Here is a 20,501-nt window from a genome sequence, read left to right as displayed (position 1 = left end):
CAATGATTTTTGATAAAGATGCAAAAGTAATTCAATGGAGGAGGACGGCCTTTGCAACAAAGGCCTAAGAACAGTTAGATCTCCATAAATGAAGCTCAATCTCAATCTCACACCTCATAAAAAGTAGTAACAAATGGATCACAGATTTAAATGTAAAATGTAAAAATAAAAACTTTCGGGGAAAAAAAAATCTCCAAATCTAAAGTCAGGCAGAGAGGTTTTTGACTTGGCTGGGCACTGTGGCTCACGCCCATAATCTCAGTGTTTTGGTAGGCTGGGGTGGGAGGATCACTTGAGGCCAGGAGTATGAGACCAGATCCCGTCTCTACAAAAAGTAAAAAATAAATTAGTTGGGCGCGATGGCACACACCTGTAGTCTCAACTACTCAGAAGGCTGAGGCAGGAGGATTGCCTGAGCCCAGCAGTTCAAGGCTGCAGTGAGCTATGATCACATGCCACCGCATTCCAGCCTGGGTGACAGAGCAAGTCAAAAAAGTGGGGTGGGTGTGCAAGTGGGGTTGTTAGACTAGAAACCTAAAACACAAATCTAACAAAGAAACAAATCAGTAAATTAGACTTCCTCAAAATTAAACATTTTGTTCTATGTAAAAAGATCCTATTAAGAAGACAAGCCAGGCGTAGTGGCATGCATCTGTAGTCCCAGCTACTCAGGAGGCTGAGGCAGGAGGGCTGCTGGAGCCCAGGAATTTGAGATTAAGGTAAACTATAATCACTCTTGTGAACAGCCACTGCACTGCAGCCTGAGCAACACAGTGAGATCCCATGTCAAAAACAAACAAGGAAACAAACAAAAAAAAAAGACAAGTTACACCACAGGAGAAAAGATCTGCAAACCACAAACCCAACGAAGGACTAGAATCTAGAATCTAGAAAGAACTCTGAAAACTCATTAGGTAAAAAAAAAAAAAAACAACACTGCAATTAGAAAAGACAAAAGACATAAAAAGATATTTCACTGAAGAGGATATTCAGATGGCAAATAAACAAATAAAAGGATGTCCAACATCATTAGCTATTAGGGAAATGCAAATTAAAACCACCATGAAGGCCAGCCACGGTGGCTCACACCTGTAATCCTAGCACTTTGGGAGGTTGAGGGGAGAAGATCACTTGACTCCAGGAGTTTGAGACCAGCCTGGCCAACATGGTGAAACCCTGTCTCTACAGAAAATACAAAGAATTAGCCAGGTGTGGTGGCATGTGTCTGTAGTCTCAACTACCTGGGAGGCTTGAGAGGCGGGAGGATCACCTGAGCCAGGGAGGTTGAGGCTGCAGGGAACCATGATCATGCCACTGCCTTCCACCCTGGGTGACAGAGCGAGACCTTATCTCAAAAAACAACAACAACAACAACAACAACAAAACACAATGAGATATCACTATACTCCTATCAAAATGGCAAAACTAAAAAATAGTGATAGCATCAAATGCTGACAAGGATGCAGAAACACTGGATCATTCATTCATGGCTGCTAGGAATGTAAAACGATACAGTCAGTCTGGAAAATAATTTTGCAGACCTTTTAAAACTAAAACTAAAACTACCATACAGCCCAGCAACTGATAACCCTTGGGCATTTACCAGAGATATAAAATTTTATTTTCGCACAGGAAATTGCATATGAATATTCATAGTAATTTTATTCATTAACAGCCAAACACAGAAAACTACACTAATGTTCTTCAGTTGGTAAATGTTTAAACAAATGAAACTACATTATATGACAGAATACTTCTCAGCGCCCCCCTCCCCGCCCCCTAAAAGGAACAAACTAGTGATATACACAGCAACTTGGATGAACCTCTGGGGCTAGAGAGAGTGGGTGAAGTTATCAAAAAGTTAGCAAGAGGGAGTCTTGTGGGTGACAGGACAGTTAGGTATCTTTTATTGTGGTGGTAGTTACATGTGATAAATCTGCACAGAGCTACAAATACACACGACTGCAAATACAACTAATAAAATCTGAAAAGCTCTGTGTATTGTACCAATGTTATGTCCTAGTTTGGATACTGCACTATATTAAGAGAGATGTTAACAATGGAGAAGGCTAGGTTAAGAGTACACAGGATGTTCCTATACATTTCTCAACTTCCTACAAATCTGTAATTATTTCAAAATCAAAAGGTGTTTTGTTTTGTTTTTTTTCCCAAAGAAATACAAGCTACAGACTGGAAGAAAATATTTGCAAACTACATGTCTGACTAAAACTAGTATCTACAATATGCAAAGGAACTCTCAAAAGTCAATAATATAAAAACAAGTAATTCAATTAAAGAATGAGAAAAATACGCACAGACATTTCACCAAAGAGTATAAGTATGTCGACAGATGGCAAATAAGTATGTGGAAAGATGTTCAACATCATTAGTCATTAGGAAAATGTAAATTAAAACCAAAATGAGTTATCGCTACATACATACTTAAACATCTAAAAATAAAAAAAGTGACAATAACAAATATGCTGGCAAAGACAGAGAAAAACTGGACCTCACATACAATACCAGAAGAAACAGAAAGTGGTACAGCCACTCAGGAAGACAACCTGGTATTTTCTCGCAAAAAAAAACCCCAAAAACCCATATACTTACACATATGACCCAGCAATTCCATTCCTGGGCATGTATTTGGAGAAAAGAAAACTTATGTCCATACAAGCACCTGTACATGAATACTCAGGATAACATTATTTATGATAGCCAGAAACTGCAAACAACCAAAATGCTCTTAAATAAGTCGAATAGTTAGAGAAATTGTGATATATCCATACCATGAATCATTACTTAGCAATAAAAAAGAACTGATGGCTAACGTGCAACACCAATCATAAAAAAAACTCAAAAGACAATCACAATGGAAAAAGTAGTCACAACTTATATCACAAAGTGCTAAATTTCTTAAGTCTATAAAAAAGGGTAAAAAGCCCAACCACCAAATTTCAAAATAAAAAGCTCAAGGAACTTTGAACAGTAAAAAAAAAAAAAAAAAGAAATATATATATATATATATATATATATATATATATATATATATAGTCACCCAGCATGAGTGACAAGAGTAAAACTCCGCTCATAAACAACGACGTGCTTTTATAATTTAAAAAATATATTTTTAAAAACAACAACAACAACAAAAAAAACAAACTTCACCCTCACCCATAAGAGAAGTGCAAGTTAAAACTATAATGAGTTATAAATTTTCAACTGTTAATTTGGAATGATCAAAAAGTTTAATAACACATGGTATCGTTGAAGGCACAGGAGGAAAAAACAGTCTCTTACAGAGCCTGTAAGATTATAAATTAGCACACACACCTTTCTCTAGAGGGAAATTTGGCAACATCTACAAAAAATATTTAGATGCACTTTCTATTTCTAGGAATTATAAAACTACTGGCTATATTTAGACAAGTGCATAGTGATATATATCACAGAATATTCTCTATAGCAATGTTTTCAACAGCAAGAAACTACCCAAATGTTGACCAACAGGGGAATATTTAATAACACAGAATCCAACGAATCAATTGCCTACTAAGTAGCTGCTAAAAAAGAATGAGGCAAATATGTTTGTTTGTAGGTGCAGGAGTATCTCAGTAAAAATATAAAAAGAACTGAAAGCAACACCTGTGACTGAAATAAGGGTGAAAGAGGGACTTCCCTTTCATTGCAAACCCTTTTGTAACTTTTGAGTTTTGTATATCAATGTATTATCTATTTAAAAATTAAAAAACAATCAAAAAATTAAGTACAATTGACCCTTGAACAACACAGATTTTAACTGTGTGGGTCCATTTATACACAGATTTTCTTCCACCTCTGTCACCTCTTAGACAGCGAGATGAAAATCCTCCTATTACTCCTCCCCTTTAGCCTAGTTAATGCAAACATAACAAGTATGAAAACCTTTATAATGATCCACTTACTGAATAGTAAATATATTTTCTTTCCTTATGATTTTCTTAGTAACAGTTTCTTTTCTCTAGCTTACTTTGCTGTAAGAATACAGTACACAATACATACACAAAATATGTGTTAATCAACTGTTTATGTTATTGGTAAGGCTTCTGGTAAACAATAGGTTATAGTAAAGTTTTGGAGGAGTCAAAAGTTACATGTGAATTTTTGACTGTGTGTGTTGCAAAGGTGACATCCCAATCCCCTTGTTGTTCAAGGGTCAACTATATAATAATTCCATGTTAGCAGAAAAGTATACAATTAGACCAGTGGAACAGAGTAAGATCTAGAATAATATTCAAAGGAAGTTTTGGGAAAAAAATAAAATTAGAGCCCTATACTCATGTAAACAAAAATAAAATCCAGAATTGATTAAAAAACCCCACAAATGTCAGAAGTGGAAAATGTTATTTACTCCTCTAGGAGGTAGCATAGGTCATCTGGAATCAGACAAAATCCAACAGCTACGGGTTTAATATATGAAAAGCAATCAGTGTTATACACCATATTAATAGAATAATGGGAAAAACTATACAATCATCTCATCAGATGTTGAAAAAGCATTTAATAAATTACAACATGCAGGCTGGGCACGGTGGCTCACACCTGTAATCCCAGCACTTTGGGAGGCTGAGGCAGGTAGATCACCTGAGCTCAGGAGTTCAACACCAGCCTGGCCAATGTGGGGAAACCCCGCATTTAATAAAAATACGAAAATTAGATGGGCGTGGTGGTGCGTGCCTGTAGTACCAGCTACTCGGGAGGCTGAGGCAGAAGAATCGCTTGAACTGAGGCGGCGGAGGTTGCAGTGAACTGAGATCATGCCATTGCACTCCAGCCTGGGTGACAAGAGTAAAACTCCGTCTCAAAAATAAATAAATTAATTAATTAATTAATTACAACATGCTTTTATAATTAAAAAACTCAACAGGAAGGGCATCTATGAAAGAATCCACAGCTAACATTATACTTAATGGTGAAAGACAAGATGCTTTTCTTAAAGAACAAGAAAAGAATATCTACACTTCAAATTCAATAGCATATGAAAAGGGTTTTACATAATGATCAAGTGGGGTTTATTCCTGGAATGCAAGGATGGTTCGGTGTATGAAATTCAATATAATACACCACATTAACAGAATGAAAAAAACTACATGATCATCTGAATGGATGTAGAAAAGACATTTGACAAGTTTCAACAACATTTCATGATAAAAAACACTCAACTAGGAATGGAAGGAAACTATCTCAACATAATGAAGACCATATATGAAAAACCCACCACTAACATCACATTCAATGGTGAATGACTGAAAGCTTTTCCTCTAAGATCAGGAACAAGGCAATTCTTGCCACTTCTACTCAACATAGTACTAGAAGTACTAGCCAGAGCAATTACACAAGAAAAAAAAATGAAAGGCATTCAAATTTAAAAAGAAGTAAAATTAATCTCTGTTCACAGATGACATGACATATGTAGAAAACTCTAAAAGTTTCATGCAAAAGAAAAAAATTATTAGAACTAAGAAACAAACAGGAAAACTGCAGATACAAAATCGACACACAAAAAATGAGTCCTGTTTCCATACACAAACAATGAACACACTGAAAAGGAACTTAACAATTCAATTTTCAGTAGCATCAAGAAGGATAAAATACTTAGGAATAAACTTGACCAAAGAGGCAAAAGACATGTACACTGAAAACTACAAAACATTTCTGAAAGAAATTAAAAATATTAAAAAAAGGATAATGCTCATGAATCAAAAACAATATTGTTTAAATGTCCATAATACTCAAAGCAATCTACAGATTTAATGTAATCTTTATCAAAATCTCAATGGTATCTTTTGCAAAAATAGTAAAAAAAAAAATCTTAAAGTTGATATAAAATCTCAAAGGACTCCCAAAAGCAAAAACAATCTTGAAAAAGAACAAAACTGCAAGCCTCACACTTCCTTATTTCAAAACATATTACAAAGCTACAGTAATCAAAACAGTGTGGTCTTGACATAAAGACATACAGACCAATGGAACAGAATAGTGAGCACAGAAACAAACCCTCACACATACATAGCCAAATGATCTCTGACAAGGCTGTCAAAACCACACAATGGAAAAAGGACAGTCTTCAGTTTTTATTCAAACATATAGTTTCAAAATAAACATTTAAATAAAATTCTAGGAACTGCAGATTATCTTGAAAGGACATATAGAGATAATAAACTAATTTATTTGTTTTTTCAACAATTCAGGCTTTTTATTTTTACCTATCTTAAAGTGATTTAATTATAATACTACATCCAACATTCGGTTTCTTTTGTGCTGTAATATCTCCATCTTTGGCACATCTAAAGCTTATTTACATTTCAGTTTTAATAAATTTAGCCAAGAGTAGTGCCAAAGAATTAAAATAACTAATCTCTGCCCAGAGCTATTGGGGTCTGCTGCAAGCACTGTCAGGAATGAAGAAAAAGAATGGGCCAGGCGTGGTGGCTCACGCTTGTAATCCCAGCACTTTGGGAGGCTGAGGTGGGCAGACTGCCTGAGCTCAGGATTTTGGGACCAGCCTGGGCAACACGATGAAACCCTGTCTCTACGAAAATACAAAAAATGAGCCAGGCATGGCAGCGGGCACCTGTAGTCCCAGCTACTTGGGAGGCTGAGGCAGGAGAATTGCTTGAACCCGGGAGGCAGAAGTTGCAGTGAGCCGAGATCATGCCACTGCACTCCAACCTGGGTGACAGAGCGAGACTCCATCTCCAGAAAAGAAAAAAAAAAAAGAATGTCTTAAAATTATTTTCCAAACACCCAGCTATGTGTCAACAAAACGTCTTTTTTTTAAAAGAAAGAAAGAAATGATTGCCAAAATTAGATTCTCCCTTTTGTTACATTATCCTACCTACCCCATGATGACCACATGCCCCATGATTACCACAACCAAGTCCTCCAGCTGGCTGCCATGCAAACTCATGGCAACCCAATTTGTGCACAGGAGGCTGAGCGAAGCACGGCAGAATTCGCTGTTAAATTCTGAAATGCTGCATTTCAAACACTATACAGTATTATACTAGATGTCTGATCTTTAAATTCGATCCCAGTAAGATCTTAAATGTTGGATTTCTTTGATAAACTGTACTTACTTCTGACCCTAAGTGTTTGGCTCCTTAATCTCTCAATTAAAAAAAAAATTTCATAATTATAATTGTATAGAGTGGTTCTTTCACTGATTCTAATGGTCAAGATTCCTTTCCAATCCCAAAAAAGCCAATCATTCTTAGTTCCCAAGATCACACTCAAGTACACAGACATCCATTTATCAAAAACACACTGGATGCCTTGGGGAATTCTGGACAACTATACAAACACGACTATTACATTAAAATCACCAGATAAAAAGACAGAATATTATCTACAAAGGAATGTACAACTTAGCAGGTAAGTGTTGGACTTCATTTTGAAGGTCAGAAACCAGTGCTGCCAATTAGGGAGAAAAATTTCAAAAGAAACCCACCTACAGAAAAATTAGTGCTCTTGATTTCCCAAAATTCAAGTATAGAGGAGCACAGTTTATGCTGAATTATCTAAAAGTAGAGTAGAATGAATCATAAAACCTTTGAATGCCCTTTCTAATAGTTATCAGAGCCTGCGTCCTTGAATTTGCATCACCTGATCTCCAGGCACTGGATATTAAGCATGTGGAAAAAGGAAAACTCAATTATAAAAAATGAGAAAAGAAGAAAACTGTGAAATATAATCCAATGTCAGAGGGGCCCTTGGCAGAAAACACTGGTAACCAATGTTATTAAGATGTAGCAGAAACCTTACCCGCACTGCACAAAACATGATGGATCATTTTAACTATTTAGGAGTGTTAAAGCATCTGTTCCCTTTTTGCCTAAAGCAAAACCCAAGTTTATATAAATATATATATATTTCAAATATTTTCTATAAATTATTTCTACATCTTCTCAAGCCTAAAAGAGGTGTAAATATCTACAAAGAAATATTCTACTTTAAATAGGAAAAAGGGTCAATCTAGTTTTCTTAAATACTAAGACTATACGCCCAGCACATCTAGGTTGCCGGTCTTCTCCAGAATTATTGGTATACTATCCCATGTCAAGTAAGAACAACTGTACCTTTAAAAGAGCACAGGAAAATTCAAATATATATAGCCCAGAAAATAGACATTCTTGGTGTTTAATGGAAAAGATTGTTTTTAAATAGAAGCCACCTTCCCAGGCTTAAAAATGAGAAAAATAAAACATAGTTTGTTTAATCACAAATTGAAGGACACCCATGCGGTCAATTTAAGTGTTTCTCAATGTTTCAGATCCTTCAGTCTGTAGCGTCCAAACACTTTCTAAACAATATTAGGATACTTTCAGAATTTAGGAGGACCAAGAAAAGGCAGTGATCTTTACAGATAATTTCAAAATTTTAAATGATTTTTGGTGAAAAAACAGACACTTAAGGAAAAATGCCTAGGAAATTATTTCATTTTTATACTCATTATTTACTGTCACTGTGCTCGATGAGAAAAGAAACTGAAATGAGTTCTAAAAGAGACTATAAACATACAACTGTATGATAAAAAACATAATTTGCTTCTCTACTTTTCCCAATCCTTCCCCCCATGATAACCCTCTCAAAGGGGTAAAGGGAGCTAAATGATTTCTTTTAAAACTCAACCACAATTATGATCCATGTTGTTCCCCCACAAAATAAACAACTTAAATTATTATCAGGCAAGAAAATGAACCTCTAATTTCAATGCCTTTGGGGAGTTTAAGAAGAATGGCGCAAAAGAAATTCAGTAGAAGTCCTCTTAACTGATATTATGATTAACTGATGCTCTCCATTCCCTTTATAGAACATCCAGACCAATGCCCTACCAAGCTAACTGCTTGTGGCCAGTAGACAACTCTACAGTGCTTCCACACAATTCTGCTCACACCATGTGGTATGCTTACCAAGAACCAGAGGTTTATTCTCAAACTTGCTTATGTTAGTTGTACTTGTAATTGTAATTACAAAACTGAATTAAATATTACAAAAGCTGCTAAAATGTAAGTGTAAAAAGAAAGTTGCTGTTTTCATGAAAACTAAGTTAAATGCTCTGGGAAAGACCTGATAAAGCCAAGTTGCTATTTAAAAAATGCCAATGAAGCCAACTATAAAAGATTTTTCCCCATTCGCAACAGATTCTATACTCAAATATCTTCATAAAAGCCTTTAAGTCTTCTTGCTAAAATAATCTGAAACTGCGAAGTCATCACTGTCAAAGAAAAGGCCTTGACCAACATCAAAAGACTGGCAAATAAATATACATTAAAGTAAGATGTTTAACTTATGTATCATTTTTTATCAATTCACTACTGGTTTCAACTAGATTGGCTAAAAGGAGTATCTTAATCCATTTGGGCAGCTATAACAAAATACCTCAGACTGGAAAATTTACAAACAACAGAAATTTATTTCTCACAGTTCTGGAAGCTGGGAAGACCAAGATCAAGGCATCTGCAGATTTTGTGTCTGGTGAGGCCTATTCCTCATAGACAGCACCTTTTAGCTGTGTCCTCACAGGGTGAAAGGGGTCAAATGAAAGGGGGCAAACAAGCTCCTTGGAGCCTCTTTTATAAGAGGCATTAATCTCATCCATAAGGGCCGCACCCTCATTACCTAATCACCTGCTAAAGGCCCCACCTCTTAATACTATTGCACTGGGAATTAGGTTTCAACATTTGAATTTGTGAGGGACACATTCAGACCACAGCAAGGAGATATTCTATCCTTCAGCAATCAAGTAGAAGAACATTGAATTAGAACATTAGAAATAACACTCATAGTCAGCTGGGTGTGGTGGCTCACACCTGTAATCCTAGCACTTTGAGAGGCTGAGGTGGGCGGACTGCTTTGAGATCAGAAGTTCAAGACAAGCCTGGCCAACATGGCGAAACTCCGTCTCTACAAAAAATGCAAAAATGAGCCAGGCATGGTCGCTCCTGCCTGTCGTCCCAGCTACTCAGGAGGCGAGGTGGGAGGATCGCTTGAGCCAGGAAGCGGAGGTTGCAGTGAGCCAAGAATGTGCCACTGCACTCCAGCCTGGGCAATACAGCGAGACCATCTCGGAAAAAAAAAGAAAAAAAATAAGTAACACTCATAGTCAATAATTATTATGCCTCATACCAATCAATGAGAAATCTCTAATCAATAAAGACATATGATGTGAACTTATTCAGATATATTGCCTGAGATATTTAAAAACTTGAAAAGACATCCCCTGAGAAGGTAAAATTTGACTTCAATCTCATATAAAGCAAACAAGATGAGTCACCATACTTTTATATGACTACAGATGGCTCGACTTAACAATTTTCCAACTTTATGGTGGTAAGAAAACAATAGGTATTCAGTAGAAATTACTTCGAGTACCTACACAACCATTCTGTTGGTAACAAAACCATTCTGTTTTTCACTTCAGTACGATATTCAATAAATTACATGAGCTATTCAATACTTAATTATAAAACAGGACTTGTGTTAGATGTTATGTCAGCTAATGTAAGTGTTTTAGGCACATTTAAGGTAGGTTAAGCTAACCTATCATGTTTGGTAGGTTAAGTGTATTAAGTGCATTTCTGACTTTGGATATTTTCAATTTATGATGGATTTATTGGGACATAACCAGAGGAGCATCTGTAGTCCAAATGAATGCAAAGCTCTCTGTTCTATACATGTTGGCCTTTGAAATAATTAAAAATATTAAAAATATTTAAAAGCACTATGTTAAAAATGTATTTTCTATTTGAAAATTTACCTGAGTCAAGGAAGATATAAATAGCTAAACTAGTAACAAATATAAATCTATTAATAGATTTGTCTATACTTAAGTCTGAATCAAATCAAATACTGTATCCTAAAGAACTATTATTTTATTCACCATGAAAGTATTGTGTTTTTGCCATTATGTTCTAACAAAGCCAATTTAAACAATAACTATAAACAATATTATAAACTATTTTGAATGATACAGGTATTATTCTAAACAAAACAATATTAAAGGATTGAGAGGAAATATCAAATAATTATCTTGTCCCTGAATGGACAAGATATTTTAATCCAAAATTATTTTTCCTTTTATTTTCATAATTATGTAAATTTCACACCTCATCAACACCAATATTGGCACACTAAGCAATAAGGTATTTCAAACAAAGTACCCCTTAACACATGTGCTCAACATCCTATCAAGATTAAAATTTTCTTCCATTATTTATATGGATCAATAATATATGCAGCTGCCAAGTTAAGTGAGCTAGTGAGGTTCTCCTCTCTTTCAAAATGAAACCAGAAACACACACACACACACACACACACACACACAAACAACCCGTAAATGACTAACAAAAAGAATACCACAGAAGTATTTTAAAAGTTTATCTGTAAAGTAAGCAAGTAATTATAATTTCTATGGATTCTACATTAAACATGACATTTTTGTAATTAGGGAAAATTTTTTTTAAATGGAGTATATTAAATTTCAAAGACATCAATTAACCTCAGAGATGACAGGATAGGGCAATAAGAGGAAGAATACCATTCTTCCCTACTCTATTTCTCATCCCTATCATAGCCACTGTTTGTAATCACAGAGTGTGGTATGGCTCAGTTGTGTTTGCAAGGTAAAATGGTTAAAATCCACTGAATTAAAATGAAATAAAAGATTCTATCTACTCCATTAAAACGAGTTGGAGAGCTAATAAATGTTTACTGAACTACCATGTAACAGGTTCATATCTAGCTATTATAGGGATTTATAGATAAATGCCTCAGAAGCCTTATCATTTTGAGGAACAAAACAAAAACACTTAATAAGGGGTAAATTAAATGTTAGGACAGCCTGGGCAACATAATGAGACCTCATCTCTACAAAACATAAAAACAAAAATCAGCCAGGTGTGGTGGTGCATGCCCATGGTCTCAACTACTTGGGAGGCTGAGTTGGGAAAATTGCACGAGCCGGGGAGGTTAAGGCCACAGCAAACCAAGATCTCGCCGCCGCATTCCAGCCTGGATGACAGAGCGAAACCCTGTCTCAAAAAATAATAATTATTATTATTATTATTAAATACAATTTAAGTTGGGTGTGGTGGCTGACGCCTGTAATCCTAGCACTTTGGGAGGCCAAGGTGGGAAGATCACTTGAGTCCAGGAGTTCGAGACCAGCCTGGGTGACATGATGAGACCCTGACTCTACCAAAAATACTAAAATTAGCCAGTCATGGTGGCACGTGTCTGTAGTCTGAGCTACTGGGGAGGCTGAGGTGGCAGAACTGCTTCAGCCGGAAAGACAGAGGTTGCAGTGAGCTGAGATTGTGCCAGTGCGCTCCAGCCTGGGCAACAGAGCAAGACCCTGTCTCAAATAATAAAATAAAATAAAATTTAAAAAATAAATGTTATGAGGCCGGGTGCAGTGGCTCACACCTGTAATCCTAGCACTTTGGGAGGCCGAGGTGGGCGGATCAACTGAGGTCAGGAGCTCGAGACCAGCCTGGCCAACATGGTGAAACCCTATCTCTACTAAAAATACAAAATTAGTCGGGCATGGTGGCACGTGCCTGTAAGTCTCAGCCACTTGGGAGGATGAAGCATGAAAATCACTTGAACCCAGTGGGGCAGAGGTTGCAGTGAGCCTAGATTGTGCCACTGCACTCCAGCCTGGGCTACAGAATGGGGCTCTGTCTCAAAAAAATAAAAATAAAAAATAAATGTTATGAGAGCATGCAGGGAAAGTGAAATTGATTCTGGCTGGGGAAGAAATATACAGATGAAAGGAGGACAGCCTAGAAAGATAAATGAAAAAGGTTAAAGAAAAAAAGCATTTGAAATAAGCCTCATAGAAACAAACAGAATTGAGATAACGAGAGGCCAAAGTAAACAATAAATTAAACATCTTACTTTACAACCACCTTTTACTTCACCTCTCAATTCTTACAGTTAATTATGGACAATGAAAAGAATACTTTAATTATGGCTCCAAAATAAAGGCCTTAAAATTATTTTAAATTGTTTTAAAGAAATAACAAAATGATCGTAAGAATGAATGAGAATTATCTAATAAAATGGGAATTATCAGAACTATTGTTTTCCATTTTAGTTAGAAAGACAAAACCATGCATAAAAACATTCAGTTTACATTTGAACATCTTAAAATCTGTTTAAATCTAGTGCTTAAGGCCACGATGGAAGGGAAAAAATGAAAAAGTAAATGTGCCTGTCCCATTCTGGACTCAGTGATAGTTGTGATCAACTAGCCAGCTGGTGTTCGAAACTACATTCTCAAAAACTTGATTTTAAATATACGTATGTTTAAAAATGAAGAGAATGCTGGAAGCTATTTAATTTTCCAGAAAACGTGGTTTTCTTAGATTTAAAACAAATGAACTACCAGCAAAAATAATCATTTAGGAAAGTAAGTTCTGTGACAAATGTAGCCACTTCATTTAATGAAGTACAGAAAAAGTCTTAATAATGTTAAAGAATTTATAAAAACAGAGCGTTAAAATATACTCATCCTAAACCCTGAAGACTAATTACATAAAATCTTTTTTCAATAAATATTTTTCACATTCAATAAGCATTCCCCTTCAACAAATATTTATTGAGCCAATAAACTTCCACAAATTACTTTCTGGTGAGATCTTTTTATGCATATTAAATTGGTTTGTTTTTAATTCTATAACGATGAGATACTGAAAATCTACTTACATATCACTAAGCAATTCTATACCACCTATTCATTTCGTGACTTTCTGTGAATACATACCACAAACAGCAGATTTATTCATGAAAACTGGCATTCAAATCATACTTCAAATATAGTCAATTATTGTTATTTGTGACATTTATGTTCATAAAATCACCACAAACACTGAATTTGTGAATATATAATCACTGCTACCAGGGGAAGTATAGGGTTAGGTTCCTGCAAACCCCTGGTCACGACGTTTTCATCAACTGATCAATACATAACACATATGTACACATACATACATGTACACAGACCATATACAGAGATATGGATAGATATAGATATGGCCTTTAATTTAAAATGGGAGATATATATACATATATATCAGACAGACAAGAAAAGATGCTTATGATATATTATTAAGGGGAAAAAAGGGAAGTTATACAATACTATGTATATGATTCCTTCTGTAAAAAACAAGAAACAATTTGCTTATACTATATATGCATACACACTAAACAGCTAACAAGGAAGGAACTTTGGCAATTCCATTTTTTACAATGAGCATGTGTCACTTTTATAAGCATACAGTAGATTCTCAAAAAATGTTTTCTTATTATGGCCACTTAAAAAATAAAATAATGTGATACAAAACTCACGTTGTTTGAAAATGACTCCTATAATCTTCATGTATTCAGATAATTTCTGCTAAATATAATTAAAAACAAACACTTCATATTTCAAAGATAGAATTTCAGTAAACATTTTCAAAATGTTCTCAAAAATTCGCAAAAAATGTTCTCAACACTTGCCAGTCCCCCAAACTGAAATGTTCAATGATTTGTAACAGGGATTCACAAGCTTTTACTATACGGGTAAATATTTTGCGCTTCGCAGGCACACATGGTCTCCGTTACACATTCTTTGTTTTCGTTTCTTTCCTTTTTTGTTAATAACTCTTTGGGAATATTTTTCAGATTTCTTAGCTCAGAACCACACAAAAACAGGCCACAGACTGGATTTAGCTTGCCAGCTGTAGTATGCCAACAAACCAGCATTTAGAAGTCTGATATTTTAAATATATTATACCAAAGGCATCAGAGGTCACAACAGTTGAGTTTTATTCTACGTTAAATAAATAAGGTAGCATTATAGCAATTAAAATTACAAATTGATTAATATATTGAATTCTATATGCTAGACTACAAATCAAATGATGGAACAACACAGTAAAATAAATTTCAAGCATTTATATTATATAACCGTAATCATGAGTGTGCATGTGCATGTGCATGCCTGTAAAGCATGCACTTCTCCACTTGAAAAAAATCAGCTGAAATTTAACTAGCATACATCAAAGCTCATGTCTCCTTTTATGATCATTAAAACCATTCACTCATTTAAATAATCAAAACTAGTCAGTGATTTGTTTTAGAGATCACAACCCCTGAAAATTAAGAACTAATCAGAGACTTGTAGTGATTTATTTGGTTTTAATTTAATTTATGAGATATTATAAAATATTAATCAACCTTCTAAAATACTACTCTTTGGAAGTTTATATTCTTGAAACTTTTTAATATTTACTTTGTCAGTAACCATCACTATACTACCTTTTTTCCTGAAAGACAGCTTTTATATATTTGATTTTATCTAAATTTGAAAGATCTTCATTATTATCCAGCTGTTACTATCAAATGAAAATTTCATTATGAATAATAAACTGGGTCAAAGTAAAAGCCTAAAACGAAAATTCATCCTGCAAAAGTAACCAAATACTATCATACAATAATCTTACCTAGACTGGTGGGTTTTATCAGTTCATCCAGTAAATCATAAAATGGTAATTTTTGAAGTTTTATATCCGGATGGACTGGGTGAAGAGCTGATGTAAGATGTGGGAGTTCGAGTTCATGTTTAGGTCCCAGAAGAGAAACAGGGAGTAATGGCGATGATGCAGGGTGACCATCGTAAGTGAGTTGTGGAATGGTAGATGGAGACAAAGTTGCTGGCATAGGACTTGAATGTACGTTGGGGATGGACAAGTCTGCAGGCGTCATGATTTTCTGCGGGAACCGCCGCCTATAGAGTTCCTTAATTTTCATTTGTACAGCAGGACTACAGCCAGCCTTTAGCAAATGCAGGGCTTTTGTGAGAAGTTCGTGTTTGCGTCCGTGCTTGTTTCTCCCAGCGTAGCCCAACAGTACTTGGAGTTCAGAAACTCTAAGGCTCATAACCATTTGCTTAGAGAAAAAACAAAATGTAAAACATTAGTATTCCAATAATATAATTTACACTATTAAATGACACTTTATTATAACCCCCTTCTTATGGTTTACTTAAGTAAATAAAGGCCAGTTCACTTATAATCCTAATTATTTCAAACTTCAAATTTAATCATTTAACGTTAAGTAACCAAAGAAATTTAAAATTAATAAATTCATTGACTTCTACCCTTGGTTATAAGAAATATAGGATAAAGTATACACCAGGGAAAACCACACCTCACTTTATTCCACTGTTTTGATGAAACTGTCAGGTATTTATCAAGCACTTACTGAGTCTCCAGGAGAATGTCGAGTGCTATGTAGATGGCAAAACGTAATGATGTGCTCTCAAGAATATTTTGTTTTCTTGGGGAATAATTATAAGGATATATGAAACAACAAACAGTCCACCTCAAACACCAGATGTAGGCAGGATATCAATAGCTATTATCAAGTGTTACTTACATTCTATACTAACTCTGGAATTTGTAGACTTAAGTTATACCTTTTTTGACCAATTATATATCAGATATTCTATTTGATATTTTCATATGGAATGTCATAATCTTTACAACTCCACAAGGTATTATCCTGCCTGATTTACATATGAGGAGACAAGTTCAGAAAGGTTAGATAACTTATAAAGCCATAAAGCTACTAAGGAGTAGTCAGGATTCAAACCCAGATATGTCTGATTCTAAAGCCCATGCTCTTTCCACTAAACCATTAGGAAAAAGAGCTGGACTCATATTACTGACTCTCACTTAACTTGCAAGGCCAAGCTAGAAGTCCAGCAACCCAACTCATATGCCATAATGCATGAGGCTGCAGTAAAGAAATCTATTTAACTTTGTTTACCTATGTTCGCAAACTTATTTAGTCCCTGTTTCTCCTTTTTCCCCACCTGCTAATAGGAAATGACCATCTATACCAATCCTACCATTTTAAAGTGGTGGAAAATGGAATCCAAAGAGAAGAAATCACTTACCCAAGATCACACAGCTATTAGCAGAATCCTAAAAGACTGCATCACCACTGACAGGGAGTATTAGGATAAAAAGACACATGTAAGCTTACCATTTGCTCTCTATTTCTCCAACTAATTCCTTCACCTCATACCAAATACACAAAAGCTATGCTTATGCTGCCTTCCCTAACTCACCACCACTCACAGTGATAACCCCAGCCAATTCTCTAAGGGTTCTTTGCAGGTGGCAAAACCATTAAGCAAAAAATAAAATACTGAGGAGAAAAGTATATAAAGAGCTTTATAAGCAATATAGCTGGTTAATCAAAGAAATATGAGTCCTTCCTCTACTTCTCTGGCTTGGAAAACTCTTTCCTCAAGGTCCAGCTTTTGTTAGCCTTTGGCCACTAGCCTTGGTAGGATGATGTTTACTCTCACTATTTTTACAAAGGCCACTTTTCGTATCTGTATTTTAGCATTTATTTTGCTTTATTGTAATTTTCTGTTTACACAAGTGATTCTATAACCAAACCAGGGTTCTCCATGGTACACAACCATATTACCCTCAGCATCTAAAACTAGTGCCTGACAACAGTGGAAACTCTTCAAATGCCTGCATAATCAATGAATGAATGAATGAACGAACAAATAAACAAATAAGAAAGGACACCAGAAGAAAGGGTGGGAGGTAGCATCTACAGCGATAACTTATCCAAATAAATGCTCAAATTCATGTTCTGTAGAGGCATGCAAAGGTATAACGTAAACCTTAACAAATTCCACCCAAATCTTAGAAATGTTTTCTCTTCTTAATGTTATCAAAGATTGTAAATAATTACTAACTATAATATCAGCAGGATATCAATTTCTCCCTACTCACCAAAAGAGTACAAAATACTTCTAAAGACTTCTATTATTTAAAAAGGAACAGGGACTTCAAACTGAAATGTACTATTAATAAGTAAACTGCTTTTAAATAAATCACATGAAACTTCAAGGATTAGAGGTTAAAAATAAATTTAAGTTGGCATGGGTCAAATGTACTGCATTTTACAGAAAAAAAAGTACAAATTTTAAAGAGAACTATTTCAACCCCATTCTCCTAAATCAAAAACAAACCAGCAAAATTCAGTGACTACTGTAAACTCTGCATTGATGACAGCTTTTGTCTTTATTCTATAGGTACAAAGATTCAGATGCAATGCAGATGTATCATTTTCCTATTTTTGTAGAAGAATATGTTGACATTTCTCATAAAATCTCTTGCTTGACGGTCCAAAAAAGTTTATGACACAACAATAAACTTGAGAGCCCTCAATTACATTTTTTGTCTCTCTCTGAAACAAAGAGTAGCAGCAGCAATAACAATACTTGGTACATAGTAGGTACTCAAATAGTAGCTGCTATCAGCAAGCCAAGCTTTTTAGTTTTGTTTGTTATTTAAGAGATAGGGTCTTGCTATGTTGCCCAGACTGTTCTCAAACACCTAGGCTCAAGTGATCCTGCCTCGGCCTCCTGAGTAACTGGGTGTTTTTTTTTTTTTTTTTACAGGATTCATCATCAATTGTCACAATTATCAGGCAGGTACCGTTCTCACTTTTCAGGTGGGAAAATAAGACTTAGCAAGGTTAAGAAACTTGTTGAATGTCATGCAACTGGTTCTACTCCAAATGTACTTTCTTTCATGCTATAATATGTTGACATTAAGAGGAAACGAACCACATGCCTTTAATTGGATAACAGAAAAACCTATTTGAAGATTAATTTATTTAACTCAATCTCCATTTCAAGCTTCAACATTTTGGCTTTTAAAAACTGGTGATTAAGATAAGAAAAGAATGTGGATTCAAATTAACCATTGCAACTTATAATCAGGTATAATGAAAAATCACATGCTATCTATTGCTATTATTGGAACAGCTGTTGCATACTCTTAAGGACTGTGATAAGCATGCAGTATTTTTTAAAATGAAATAAAAGAAGGGGGCGGGAAACACTGAAGCATCTTTCAACAGAAAAGCTGCAAAGAAGCATAAAGCAGTCAATTCACAATGAAAAGTGTTGACAACACTGAGGAAAACTAAACACTAATACATCTGAGATGTTGAAATGAAATGTATTTTAATCTGCATTTATTTAAGGTGTTTAAAAATCTCCATTTGTTAGCACTACAACAAAATAAATATTTACAACTAAGGATTGCATCAACCACTACTACTATTAGAAATCATTACTTCCTCAGCAATTTCGTAGCATTCTGCTGACTCTACGTCCTCAATTGATAGAGATCTCAGAATCCTAGGGGATTTAGAATGCCTCAGAACTGTATATATTTTGAATGCAAGAGCATTCTGTAAGGAGCAACCTCTTAAAACTAATTTTTCATAATCTGACAGACGTGAACACAATTTAAAGAACCAAAAAGTTTTACAAGAAAAACAGCAGTCCCTTCCCCCTTTAACATACCCCACAATTTTCAAATCCCCGAGGCAACCACTTTCAAGTCTTTTTAGCTAGTTCTTCTGGCATTTTTTTCTCTATATTCTATGTAGTAGGTCTATGCAGCTGTTTAATTTTTTCTTTGAGGACTCTACTGACTTCCTATTATAAAATATAATGGTTTAGCTCTGTTACATCTCCTCTCCCTCATCTTTCTATCACAATTTTTGGTTGAATCAATTGTCAGTACTTACATTATTACTATGGCTGTAAGTAATATTCACAGCTGAGCCAAAAGTACATCATGATTACCCTTTCCTGTATAACTTTGCTTTCCTTACAGTTAATAACTACACCATTTTTCCATTTGCTTAGGTTTCTAGGTACCTACTGCTAATTCATCTGCAAACAGCTAAAAGTATTAACTTTCTTCTCAATATATTCAAATACACCAGGTAAATCAGTTTTCTTTCCTGTAGCCCTCCACCATATTCCAATTTGGACTGTAGGCTCTCTAGGCCTGGTGCACAATTATGGTCATGGAATTTCCCTTTAGCTTATCCCAGGAATTCCCTTGTCTCTCTTTTATACTGGATCCCGTTTCCTTATCCCACTACTTCCCCTTTCTTGGTTTTCTCTTTTTAGTGGGGTATTTCCTCTAGCAGCTTTCTGAGAAAGGGGGCATGTGAGGTACGATGTTTTTATTCCTTGCATTGTATTTTTAAAATCTTCATTTACCCTTACGACTGAGTTTGGCTCAGTACAGAGTGCTGGGCAGGAAATCATGTTGTGTCAAGATTTTGAAGGCCTTTCCTTATTGTTTTCTGGCTTCCAGTGTTAAGAAGCCTAGTACCAATCTGACCCATAATCCTTCATAGTCAACTATATATCCCCATCTGGAATCATAGCAGCTTCTCTTAATCTGTTCTGAAATTTTACAATGTTGTGCCTTGGGGTTGGTCTTTTTTTTTTTTTAATCGCATAAACTGATAACTGTCAATCCTTTTAAACTTAGAGATGTACGTCCTTCAGTTCTGGGAAGTGTTCTTACAATAATCTTCCTTCCATGTCTTTGTGTTCTCTTTCTCATACACTT

At 35.2% G+C, this 20,501-nt stretch overlaps 1 protein-coding gene across 5 annotated transcripts in view; it reads right to left on the bottom strand.

Moving 5' to 3' along the window:
- Positions 1 to 20,501, bottom strand: part of PIAS1 (protein inhibitor of activated STAT 1) — a 220,401-nt gene that overhangs the window by 86,453 nt on the left and 113,447 nt on the right. For all 5 annotated transcript variants that reach the window (XM_055362712.2, XM_019010734.4, XM_055362714.2 and 2 more), the window contains exon 2: positions 15,531 to 15,975. In XM_055362712.2, coding sequence (XP_055218687.1) covers positions 15,531 to 15,975 — 445 coding nt within the window. The remainder of the gene's footprint in view (positions 1 to 15,530; positions 15,976 to 20,501) is intronic.

Source organism: Gorilla gorilla, chromosome 16 (assembly GCF_029281585.2).
Source record: "Gorilla gorilla gorilla isolate KB3781 chromosome 16, NHGRI_mGorGor1-v2.1_pri, whole genome shotgun sequence".
Taxonomy (NCBI): Eukaryota; Metazoa; Chordata; class Mammalia; order Primates; family Hominidae; genus Gorilla; species Gorilla gorilla.
This window is presented reverse-complemented; position numbering and strand designations above follow the sequence as displayed.